At 45.4% G+C, this 12,824-nt stretch overlaps 1 protein-coding gene across 1 annotated transcript; it reads right to left on the bottom strand.

Moving 5' to 3' along the window:
- Positions 1-4,560: 4,560 nt before the first annotated feature.
- ercc1 (excision repair cross-complementation group 1) lies at positions 4,561-12,042 on the bottom strand. The gene is made up of 9 exons (XM_042306947.1): positions 11,911-12,042; positions 10,682-11,185; positions 10,439-10,542; positions 9,636-9,735; positions 9,142-9,218; positions 7,591-7,690; positions 6,181-6,252; positions 6,019-6,087; positions 4,561-4,797 (listed from the first exon to the last, which is right to left on the bottom strand). The coding sequence occupies exons 1-9, from the start codon at positions 11,971-11,973 to the stop codon at positions 4,735-4,737; spliced, it is 1,152 nt and encodes a 383-aa protein (XP_042162881.1). The 5' UTR covers positions 11,974-12,042; the 3' UTR covers positions 4,561-4,734.
- Positions 12,043-12,824: the final 782 nt, after the last annotated feature.

The following is a 12,824-nucleotide window of genomic DNA, read 5'->3' as shown; positions in this document are numbered from 1 at the left end:
TATTGTTTCTATTCAATCCAGGGTTCAACTAGAAATAGACAATACATAGAGGCTAAGGCTTTCAAGTATTGGTTGATTTCAAATGTAATCTTCAAGTTAATCATTAATGTTGAATTCACATCTCCATTTCAACCAAAAAATCTAAATTTCAAGAATAGGACTAAATCAAAATTAAAATTAATTTAAGATTAGATTAAGTCCTTCAATTCACTTCATCATTTTTTGGGGGGTTGAGATGTAGACCAACATGTCAATTATTCATTTGTAGACAAACTGGATATTGAATTGTGTTTGGTTGTCAACTCAACCAAATATCAACATTTGAAAGAGATGTACTGTGTCTTCGTATTAGACTAAGTCAGTGGGAACTGTCTGGAAAATGTATTTGATTTGATTTAGTCCTTTAACGTTGATTCTTGGTTGAGATGGAGACATGTATCCAACATATCAATGATTCATGTGGAGCTATATACAGGAAGTACCAGGTCAATGTGGAGCTATATACAGAAAGTACCAGGTCAATGTGGAGCTATATACAGGTGGTACCAGGTCAATGTGGAGCTATATACAGGAAGTACCAGGTCAATGTGGAGCTATATACAGGAAGTACCAGATCAATATGGAGCTATATACAGGTGGTACCAGGTCAATGTGGAGCTATATACAGGAGGTACCAGTACCAGGTCAATGTGGAGCTATATACAGGTGGTACCAGGTCAATGTGGAGCTATATACAGGTGGTACCAGTACCAGGTCAATGTGGAGCTATATACAGGAAGTACCAGGTCAATATGGAGCTATATACAGGAAGTACCAGATCAATATGGAGCTATATATAACCCTTCTCTGTCAGCTTCCTTCCTTCTCTGTAGGGTCCCTCAGTCAAACAGTGCATTTAAAACACAGATTATCTCACAAAGACTAGGGAGATTAGGGAGGTTTTCCAATGCCTCACAAAGAAGGGCAACTATTGGTGGATACATTTTTTAAAATAAAATACATTGAATATCCCTTTGAGCGAAGTTATTACACTTTGGATGGTGTATCAATATACCTATTCATTACAAAGATACAGGCGTCCTTCCTAACTCAGTTGCCGGAGAGGTGGACTTCAGGAAACAGCAGAGGGAACACCCCCCATCCACATCGATGGAACAGTAGTGGAGAGGGTAGCAAGTTTTAAGTTCCTCGGCATACACATCACAGACAAACTGAATTGGTCCACTCACACAGACAGCATCAGGAAGGCGCAGCAGCGCCTCTTCAACCTCAGGAGGCTGAAGAAATATTGTCACCAAAAGCACTCACAAACTTCTACAGATGCACAATTCCTGGCGGGCTGTATCACCGCCTGGTATGGCAACTGCACCGCCCTCAACCGTAAGGCTCTCCAGAGGGTAGTGAGGTCTGCACAACGCATCACCGGGGGCAAACTACCTGCCCTCCAGGACACCTACACCACCCGATGCTATAAAGATCATCAAGGACATCAACCACCCGAGCCACTGCCTGTTCACCCCGCTGCCATCCAGAAGGCGAGGTCAGTTGCATCAAAGCTGGGACCGAGAGACTGAAAAACAGCTTCTATCTCAAGGCCATCAGACTGTTAAACAGCCACCACTAACATTGAGTGGCTACTGCCAACACACTGTCAATTGACTCTACTCCAGCCACTTTAATCATGGGAATCGATGGGAAATGATGTAAATATATCACTAGCCACTTTAAACAATGCTACCTTATATAATGTTACTTACCCTACATTGTTCATCTCATATGCATACGTTGATACTGTACTCTATATCATCGACTGCATCCTTATGTAATACATGTATCACTAGCCACTTTAACTATGCCACTTGGTTTACATACTTATCTCATATGTATATACTGTACTCGATATCATCTACTGTATCTTGCCTATGCTGCTCTGTACCATCACTCATTCATATATCCTTATGTACATATTCTTTATCCCCTTACACTGTGTATGACAGTAGTTTTTTTTGGAATTGTTAGTTAGATTACTTGCTCGTTATTACTGCACTGTTGGAACTAGAAGCACAAGCTTAAACATCTGCTAGCCATGTGTATGTGACAAATAAAATTTGATTTGATTTGATTTGAAACTGTTCATAAGGTCAATGGTGACTTTAAAAGTTTGAGTTTAATGGCTGTGATAGGAGGCAAAAAAATCCCTGCAGGTTTTAACTAATTAAACAAATCATATGATACACATGATCAGTCTCTGTGTGTAAAATAAGTGGCTAATATGAACCTAAAAAACTGCAAATGACACTCAAGTCTTGAGAAAAAAAACAATACACTACATTTTTACCTTGTCAGCTCAGGGATTCGATCCAGCAACTTTTTGGTTACTGGCCCAACGCTCTAACTGTCACGCCCTGGTCTAAGTATTTTGTGTTTTTCTTCATGTATTGGGTCTGGCCAGGGTGTGGCATGGGGTTTTTGTATTGTGGTGTGTTTTGTCTTGGGGTTTTGGTGTGTATGTATTGGGATTGTAGCTAGTGGGGTTATCTAGCAAAGTCTATGGCTGTCTGGAGTGGTTCTCAATCAGAGGCAGGTGTTTATCGTTGTCTCTGATTGGGAACCATATTTAGGCAGCCATATTCTTTGAGTTTGTGGTGGGTGATTGTCCTTAGTGTCTTTGTTCCTGTCGCTGTGTTAGTTGACACAAGTATAGGCTGTTTCGGTTTTCGTTACGTTTATTGTTTTGTGTTAATTCGTGTTTACGTTGTTCATTAAACATGGATCGCAATCTACACGCTGCAGGTTGGTCCGACTCTCCTTCACACCTAGAAAACCGTTACACTAACCGCTATTGCAGTTAGCCATGACAGCCTTTGTAATAGAACGCTTGTGACCACACACACATCTAAATATTGCACTCGGGGAAAAAAAATATCTTAAGTTCATCGATCAAATGCAGAAGGCTACATGTGTTGAAAAAATAACATTCACTGAGTAAAACACGTAATAACTCACACGTTAGTCAAGTTCAACACAACAAAAGCAATACCTTTTGGCAACACTGCAGGTTATTACATTGTACACTTTCTGCCTGTGGATATCTGTTCTACAATGTACCAGCGGAGCATGATACCCTTTGGGAAAACATTAGTTCATTAGCTAGTTAACATTTCACACAGATGGCCAGGGTCCAGTCAGCAACTAACACATAACGGCAAGGAGTCGTTAGTTAACACTATTGCAAATGTGTTATTTTATTTATCTGTTATTTTACCAGGTAAGTTGACTGAGAACTTGTTCTCATTTACCTCAACGATAAGTGCCATGGGATCTTTAATGACATCAGTCAGGCCACCTGTTTAACATCCTATCTGAAAGACAGCACCCTACACAGGGCAGTATCCCCAATCACTGCCCTGGGGTATTAGGATGTTTTAGACCAGAGGAAATAGTGCCTCCTACTGGACCTCCAACACCACTTCCTGCAGCATCTAATCTCCCATCCAGGGACTCACCAGGACCAACCCTGCTTAGCTTCAGAAGCAAGCCAGCAGTGGTATGCTGCTGGCTAAGGTTAGGTGACAGTCATTAGCTGTCTGACTTTATTAGGCAGCTAATTTTCATACCTTAAATTCTTTTTGGTCAGTTAAGTTGGCTAATGTTGCTCAACATTGCTCTGGCTAGCTAACAGATAATTCGATCGAGCTAGTAAGACACTTAACAATACTGGTTCCACCACACATTCTCCCTCACCTCAAACTTTCCAAATGCCAGTTGTTTTTCAGTTACAGCTCATGAAGTATGCTTCATCACCTTGTCTTCGTGGTCAAGCTTCTCACCTACCTCGTCGATATCATTCAGGAGACGCGCTGTTGTAAATTAATAACTGCCAAATTGCCATTCTACTCTCTTTCCCGAGTGCACGCTGATGCTGTAACTATTACATTGGTTGTACTTTCTCTCTTCAGGCTGCATTCTGTTATGTGAACGATTGGCTGAGCCTTGGATACAGCCACTATTGTTCCAAAGGCGCATCACTCGTTGGCATACAGCTAGTAGTCATCCAAAGCCCCCCCATTTGGGGGATCATCCAAAGGCAAATTTCACTGAAAGGTGACTAGTTTGCATCCCTGATAGTGGTGGCTGCATCATGTTATGGGTATGCTTGTATTCATTAAACGGGGTAGTTTTTCAGGATAAAAAAAAAACAACTAAAAACAGACTGGAGCTAACCACAGGTCTGGTTTAGTCTGCTTTCCACCAGACAATGGGAGATGAATTCACCTTTCAGCAGGACAATAACCTAAAACACAAGACCAAATCTATACTGGAGTTGCTTACCAAGAAGATAGAGAACGTTCGAGTGGCCGAATTACAGTTTTGACTTAAATCTGCTATAAAATCTATGGCAAGACCTGAAAATGGTCGTCTAGCAATGATCAACAACCAATTTGACAGAGTTGAAGAATTCAAAAAAAAGAACAAAAAAAATATTGTACAATCCAGGTGTAGACTTACCCAGACAGACTCACAGCTGTAATCACTGCCGAAGGTGATTCTAACATTTATTGACTCGATCTATTTTCTAGTGTTTTATTTTTATACAAATTTATTTTTATACAAATGCAAAAAAACATCATTACATTACAGTTGAAACAGTCCTTAGGATAGTGAGCCCTTATGGAAGCCAGTTCCCTGCTGAGGAGAAAGGTCCACAGTAGAGTAGTAAGGACTGTCTGTGGGTCAGTTGTCTTTCTTCTTGGCCTTGAGGAAGGGCTGGTGTAGCACGTCATAGAGACGTCTGGCCTGTAGGACACAGCAAACACACACCACTCAATAATGCAAGGAGACGAACTAAGGGAAACTGACACTGTTTGAGGATATATTTTCCTAATAATTTCCTAATAATTCAAGGAGACGAACTAAGGGAAACTGACACTGTTTGAGGATATATTTTCCTAATAATGCAAGGAGACTAACTAAGGGAAACTGACACTGTTCGAGGATATATTTTCCTAATAATGCAAGGAGACTAACTAAGGGAAACTGACACTGTTCAAGGATATATTTTCCTAATAATGCAAGGAGACTAACTAAGGGAAACTGACACTGTTCGAGGATATATTTTCCTAATAATTCAAGGAGACGAACTAAGGGAAACTGACACTGTTTGAGGATATATTTTCCTAATAATGCAAGGAGACGAACTAAGGGAAACTGACACTGTTTGAGGATATATTTTCCTAATAATGCAAGGAGACTAACTAAGGGAAACTGACACTGTTCGAGGATATATTTTCCTAATAATGCAAGGAGACTAACTAAGGGAAACTGACACTGTTCGAGGATATATTTTCCTAAATTGGTTTGAAATAACCATCAACGTTTGGAAACTGAATTATAAGAATTAAAATGTTGAAGGTCATATTTTAAAATTCAAGGGAACACTATTCCCTCTTTCTGTCAAACACCCTCCATCCCTCTACCCATCCCTCCCTCCACCCATCCCTCTACCATCCTTCTACCCATCCCTCCATCCATCCCTCTACCCATCCTTCCACCCATCCCTCCATCCATCCCTCTACCCATTCCTCCATCCATCCCTCTACCCATTCCTCCATCCATCCCTCTACCCATCCCACCATCCATCCCTATACCCATTCCTATACCCATCCCTCCCTCCACCCATCCCTCTACCATCCTTCTACCCATCCCTCCATCCATCCCTCTACCCATCCCTCTACCCATCCCTCCATCCATCCCTCTACCATCCTTCTACCCATCCCTCCATCCATCCCTCTACCATCCTTCCACCCATCCCTCCATCCATCCCTCTACCCATTCCTCCATCCATCCCTCTACCCATCCCACCATCCATCCCTCTACCCATCCCTCCATCCATCCCTCTACCCATCCCACCATCCATCCCTATACCCATCCCTCCATCCATCCCTCTACCCATCCCTCTACCCATCCCTCCACCCCTCCACCCATCCCTCCACCCCACTACCCATCCCTCCTGCTCACCTTCTGGGGTCCCAGTCCAGGACAGAGAACCAGGTCCTCTTTAGTTGCAGTGATGATCCCCTCTAAGGACTGAGAAAAAAGACCATCTCTCAGCTCAACTCAAGACAATTCATTTGAGTACATCAGCACGGTTCATTTCAATATATAATGAAAGTCTCTTACAGAGAAGGTTGACAGCAGAGTGATCGAGTCAGTCTTGTTGACAGACTTCACAGTGGTCAGACAGTCCGTCACCTGTAAAAACACTGCTAAGATGTTACTGAGTTACAGTTCCAATGAAAAGAAATCAGTCAATTGAAATAAATGAATAAATACATTTCAATTAGGCCCTAATCTATGTTTGTCACATGACTGGGAATACAGATACACATCTGTTGGTCACAGATACCTCTATAAAAATATAATAATAATAATTCTGAAAACCAGTCAGTATCTGGTGTGACCACCGCCTCATGCCGTGCAACAACTCCTTCGTATATAGTTGGATCAGGTTGATAGTTGTCCCACTCTCCTTGCTGGAATATTGGTGTGAACTGGAACACGCTGTCGAACAAGTCGATCCAGAGCATCCCAAACATAATAAAAACGGGTGACATGTTTATTTAAACAACGGGTGTTATCGGTTATCTCTGCGCATTCAAATTGCCATCGTCAAATTGCCAAAAAAATGCAATTGTGTTTGTTGTCCGTAGGTTATGCCTGCCCCATACCATAACCCCACCATGGGGCACTCTGTTCACAATCAGTTCGCCCACACAACGCCATACACGCTTGTCTGCAATCTCCCCGCTAAAGATGAAACTGGGATTCATCTGTGAAAAGCCCACTTCTCCAGTGCCCAGCAAAAGTGAGCATTTGCCCACTGAAATCGGTTACAACGCCAAACTACGGTCAGAACAAGACCCTGGTGAAGATGACGAGCACACAGATGAGCTTCCCTGAGACAATTTCTGCACAAATCTGTCAGAAACTCTTTGGCTGTGCAAACCCACAGTTTCATCAGCTGTCCGGGTTGCTGGTCTCATGCGTTTACGCAGGTGAAGAAGCAGGATGTGGAGGTCCTGGGTTGTCGTGGTTACACCTGGTCTGTGGTTGTGAGGCCAGTTGGACGTACTGCCAAATTCTTCGAAACGATGTCGGAGGCGGCTTATGGTAGAGAAATTAACATTAAATTATCTAGCAACAGCTCTGGTGGACATTCCTGCAGTCAGCATGCCAATTGCACAATCCCTTAAAACATCTATTGTGTTGTGTGACAAAACTGCACATTTTAGAGTGACCTTTTATTGTCCCCCAGCACAAGGTGCACCTGTGTAATAATCATGCTGTCTACTCAGCTTCTTGATATGCCACACCTGTCAGGTAGGTGGATGGATTATCTTGGCAAAGGAAAAATTATCACTGACAGGGATGTAAACACATTTGTGCACAACATTGAGGAGAAATGCGATTTTTGTGCATAAGGAACATTTCTGGTCATGAAACATGGGACCAACACTTTACATTTTGCGTTTATATTTTTTGTTCAGTGTATTAATATGACTGTTAGTTATTGCCCATAATGGCTCAGACCTTCGACAGGTAGTCTTTCTCCACATGTTCCTTCAGCAGATCAGCTGGTTTCTTTTCATAGGACTTGTACGTCTCCAGGTAACGCCCCGCCTCCTCTGGACTGTTAACAAAAACAAGTTCCAACTTAAAATCTTCACTCTCAAACATTGTCATTACATAGTAAGGAATGGAGAGGGTTAACGCCAGGCCAGGGGTGAGAGGGTTAACGCCAGGCCAGGGGTGAGAGGGTTAACGCCAGGCCAGGGGTGAGAGGGTTACCTCCAGGCCAGGGGTGAGAGGGTTACCTCCAGGCCAGGGGTGAGAGGGTTACCTCCAGGCCAGGGATGAGAGGGTTACCTCCAGGCCAGGGGTGAGAGGGTTACCTCCATGCCAGGGGTGAGAGGGTTACCTCCAGGCCAGGGGTGAGAGGGTTACCTCCAGGCCAGGGGTGAGAGGGTTACCTCCAGGCCAGGGGTGAGAGGGTTACCTCCAGGCCAGGGGTGAGAGGGTTACCTCCCAGGGGTGAGGCCAGGGGGTGAGAGGGTTACCAGGCCAGGGCAGGGGTGAGGGGTGAGGGTTACCTCCAGGGCAGGGGTGAGAGGGTTACCACCAGGGGTGAGAGGTTACCTCCAGGGGTGAGAGGGTTACCTCCAGGGGTGAGAGGGTTACCACCAGGACAGGGGGAGAGGGTTACCTCCAGGACAGGGGTGAGAGGGTTACCTCCAGGCCAGGGGTGAGAGGGTTACCTCCAGGGGTGAGAGGTTACCTCCAGGGGTGAGAGGGTTACCTCCAGGGGTGAGAGGGTTACCTCCAGGGGGGTGAGAGGGATACCTCCAGGCCAGGGGTGAGAGGGTTACCTCCAGGCCAGGGGTGAGAGGGTTACCTCCAGGCCAGGGGTGAGAGGGTTACCTCCAGGCCAGGGGTGAGAGGGTTACCTCCAGGCCAGGGGTGAGAGGGTTACCTCCAGAGAAGGGGTGAGGGGTTACCACCAGGCCAGGGGTGAGAGGGTTACCTCCAGGGGTGAGAGGGTTACCACCAGGGGTGAGAGGGTTACCTCCAGGGCAGGGGTGAGAGGGTTACCACCAGGGGTGAGAGGGTTACCACCAGGAGGGGAGAGGGTTACCTCCAGAGAAGGGGTGAGAGGGTTACCACCAGGGGTGAGAGGGTTACCTCCAGGGCAGGGGTGAGAGGGTTACCACCAGGGGTGAGAGGGTTACCACCAGGGGTGAGAGGGTTACCTCCAGGGGTGAGAGGGTTACCTCCAGGGGTGAGAGGGTTACCACCAGGACAGTGGGGAGAGGGTTACCTCCAGGACAGGGGTGAGAGGGTTACCTCCAGGGGTGAGAGGGTTACCCCCAGGGGTGAGAGGGTTACCTCCAGGGGTGAGAGGGTTACCTCCAGGCTAGGGGTGAGAGGGTTACCTCCAGGGGTGAGAGGGTTACCTCCAGGCTAGGGGTGAGCGGGTTACCTCCAGGCCAGGGGTGAGAGGGTTACCTCCAGGCCAGGGGTGAGAGGGTTACCCCCATGCCAGGGGTGGGAGGGTTACCTCCAGGCCAGGGGTGAGAGGGTTACCTCCAGGCCAGGATGAGAGTGCAGTCAGCCATGATGCAGATACGAGCCAGCTCTTTCAGAGAATGGTGAGGGTCTTTCTGCAAAACACCACGAGGGAGAGTGGGGACGGGAGAGGGTGGGGACGGGAGAGGGTGGGGAGACGGGAGAGAGTGGGGAGGGGAGAGAGGGGGGGGACGGAAGAGGGTGGGGACGGGAGAGGGTGGGGAGACAGTGGGGACGGGAGAGAGTGGGGAGACGGGAGAGAGTGGGGAGACGGGAGAGGGTGGGGAGACAGTGGGGACGGGAGAGAGTGGGGAGATGGGAGAGAGTGGGGAGACGGGAGAGAGTGGGGAGACGGGAGAGGGTGGGGAGACGGGAGAGAGTGGGGTATTAGGGAAATCTGCAATGTGTAAACTGAAAAATGATCAGTATAAAAGTACTTTTACACTATAATCATGACCTCTAATTAAATTCATCAATAAAAGAGGAGAAAAAAAACTATTTTCTAGTCTCACCACATCAACTAACACCAGTAGAACCCTGAGGGTGAAGGTCTGGCCCAACAGTTTGAGACGGTCGTGGATGTAGTTGGGGTTGAGGTTGTGGTACCTCAGACTGCCGGTCCAACAAGGAGCAAGAACAGTACAACGGAGACAACACCAACAGGCCAGGACAACACCAACAGGCCAGGACAACACCAACAGGCCAGGACAACACCAACAGGCCAGGACAACACCAACAGGCCAGGACAACACCAACAGGCCAGGACAACACCAACAGGCCAGGACAACACCAACAAGCACGGACACAAATACAAGAGGGAGATACTATGAGAACCTCTTCCATTAGAACATGACTAGCATAATGTCACCATTGTTTGTTCCAGAGAAGTCGTTACATAGCATAACATAGTATAGCATAACATAGTATAACATAGCATAACATAGTATAACATAGCATAGCATAACATAGCATAGCATAACATAGTATAACATAGCATAACATAGCATAACATAGCATAACATAGCATAGCATAACATAGCATAGCATAACATAGTATAACATAGTATAACATAGTATAACATAGCATAACATAGTATAACATAGCATAACATAGTATAACATAGCATAGCATAGCATAACATAGCATAACATAGCATAGCATAGCAACATTTACGTGAAGGTGTAAAGGTTCACAGAATAAAACAAGAAAAGAACAGAAGTGGCTAGCGGCTACTCACTAACTAGGTGAGAGGTGAGCATGTATAACAGGTTTCAGTGGAACAGAAAAGGCCACATCACACACACACACAGAGACCTGAGGAAGAGAGCGCAGGTCGTCTGTCCCAGGACATAGTCAGGGACCACGTCTCCAAACTCCCAAGGCACACTCCTCACAAATTTCAGAATGGGGTTTCCTCTCTGCACAATAACAACCAAGGAGATTCATTAGTAAGATAGCACCTCAAAGCTTTCCTCAGTTATTGGTAAAGGTCTCTCTGAACAAAGACATTAAACTCAATTATTATGTTGGTAAGACTGTTACATCCATCACTCTTACCTGTCTGGGGCTGACTATGATACTATTACCAGACCCCACTGGTTTAGGATGACCTAGGATGTTGCTGCCCTCTGACCCTTGACCCTCCCCCTGCTTCTGCTCAGTCCCAGCCCTCTGCCCCTCCTCTCCCTGTGTAAGCCCTGGTGGTCCACCAGACCCCGGATCCTTTGTCCCCTGGGCCCGAGGCCTCTCACACCCCACAGAGGACGACGACGACGTCACATCAGGCCCACCTTGTGCTCCTTGACTGGGACCCTGTTTCAAACTACCAGTCTCTGTATCTATCCCTGTCCCCGTTCCTGCAGCCACCCTGGACAGCTGTGGAGCTGAGGGGACTCGCTGAGGTGCATGGCCTTTGCTCTGGACAATGAACTCTGCGTAGGATAGTGGTTGGCCAGCAGACGACGGGGGTGCAGGCTGAGCTTTGGTCTCAGAGGTGGTTGATGATGATGATGATGATGCACTCTGGCCTGCCTTAGAGGAGGGCTGGAACAGGGGTTTCACCTGCAAGAGAACCCAGGTGGGTGGCTTTTTTAACCATGTGCCCATGCAGTTCTCCAACATGTGACATATGCAATGTGTATTGCAATGCTCTTACAATCAAAGCCAAGATGGAAAGTTATGAATATTGTATCGAGGTCCAAAACCCTACAACGGGAAAACTATTTTTCAACCACTTGCTACCTTCAACCTTCCTTGTAGGTGTAACTACAATAACAATTAACGTTACATCTTAGTAATTTAGCGAGCTGACTTTACTTTACTAATGTCAAAAAGACTAGCTACACCTGAGGTTTGAGGGACTGGTTGTCTGTCTGCAACCAAATAAAACAATCTGGACAGAAAATAGACCCGTTTCCAGAGTGTTTCAGGACACCAAATATCTCTACTGTAGCTTTGGTCAGCACTACTAACTTAGCTAGATCGTTAACAAGACTAGGATAGTCCCTTTTTTGTACTTGGAACCATTTGTACATCGTTATAACACTGTATATATATATACACACCGAATGACATGTGTAATGTCTTTGTTCTTTTGTAACTTCTGTGATGTTTACTGTACATTTGTATTGTTTATTTCACTTGTGTACATTCCCTTCACTTGTTTTGGCAATGTTACATATATTTCCCATGCCTATAAAGCCCCTCTGAATTGAATAGTTAGTTAGCCTAACACCCTTGAAACATGGCTGGTGATTAACTAACTCATTCATTAGCGATTTACTTACCGGGGCTCTTTCTTTTGTGAAGGCAGAGTCGTCTAGGTTGATATTAAACCTCTTTTTGTCCATATTTGAATCAAGTACATGCCTGTAGCTAACTAACTGTCGCTCTGGTTCTGACGTCACTGCGGAGCGTCGAAAGTGTCAACCAGGCATGACTTTCTGCTGTTGATCAACGAGTAATCGATTCCACTACCGGTATTTCCATTATCTGTCAGCAGAGGACGCAAGAGTTCCACATCAGGAATAGGGTTCGTCGACCTGAACGCATTTCTGATGGTGATGGTGTGTTTTGAACATTGTCAGAGCATTGCAACCCCAACCCTCCGAAAGTACTTTTTTTAAATAAGGAAAAGAGACTGGAGGAAAATCCCTTGAGAAACGACAGCTAAGTGTGTCAACATCTTCAATTGTAGGCTACTAAGGAAAGAGACAGACACCAAACCTGTATGATTCCTTTACCGAAGGATAATGAAGTGTGGAGCCCCATGGCTGTCACTCTGTGGGGTGTGAAACATCAAGACTCAGGAGTCAGTCACAGGCAGGAGCAAGCAGCACAGGGTGGTGGTTGACTTTGAGATGGCAGGCCTTTGAAACTCTGCATGATCTTCCAATTTTACTCATCACTATTTTGTGGTCGGCCCAAAAATGAATGTTCGTCATCGATTCATTTTATTTTTTATTTTATTTATTTTAATTCATTTTATTTAACCAGGTAGGCTAGATGAGAACAAGTTCTCAATTGCAACTGCGACCTGGCCAAGATAAAGCAAAGCAGTTCGACACATACAACAACAACAGAGTTACACATGGAATAAACAAACATACAATCAATAATACAGTAGAAAAATCGACATACAGCATGTACAAATGAGGTAATAACAATGAGACAGTCAGTTGCTATTAATGAGTGTAGGCTA

The sequence above is a fragment of the Oncorhynchus tshawytscha genome, linkage group LG26, assembly GCF_018296145.1.
Source record: "Oncorhynchus tshawytscha isolate Ot180627B linkage group LG26, Otsh_v2.0, whole genome shotgun sequence".
Lineage (NCBI taxonomy): Eukaryota > Metazoa > Chordata > Actinopteri > Salmoniformes > Salmonidae > Oncorhynchus > Oncorhynchus tshawytscha.
The sequence above is the reverse complement of the archived record's forward strand: the minus strand, read 5'-3'. Positions and strand labels throughout refer to the sequence as shown.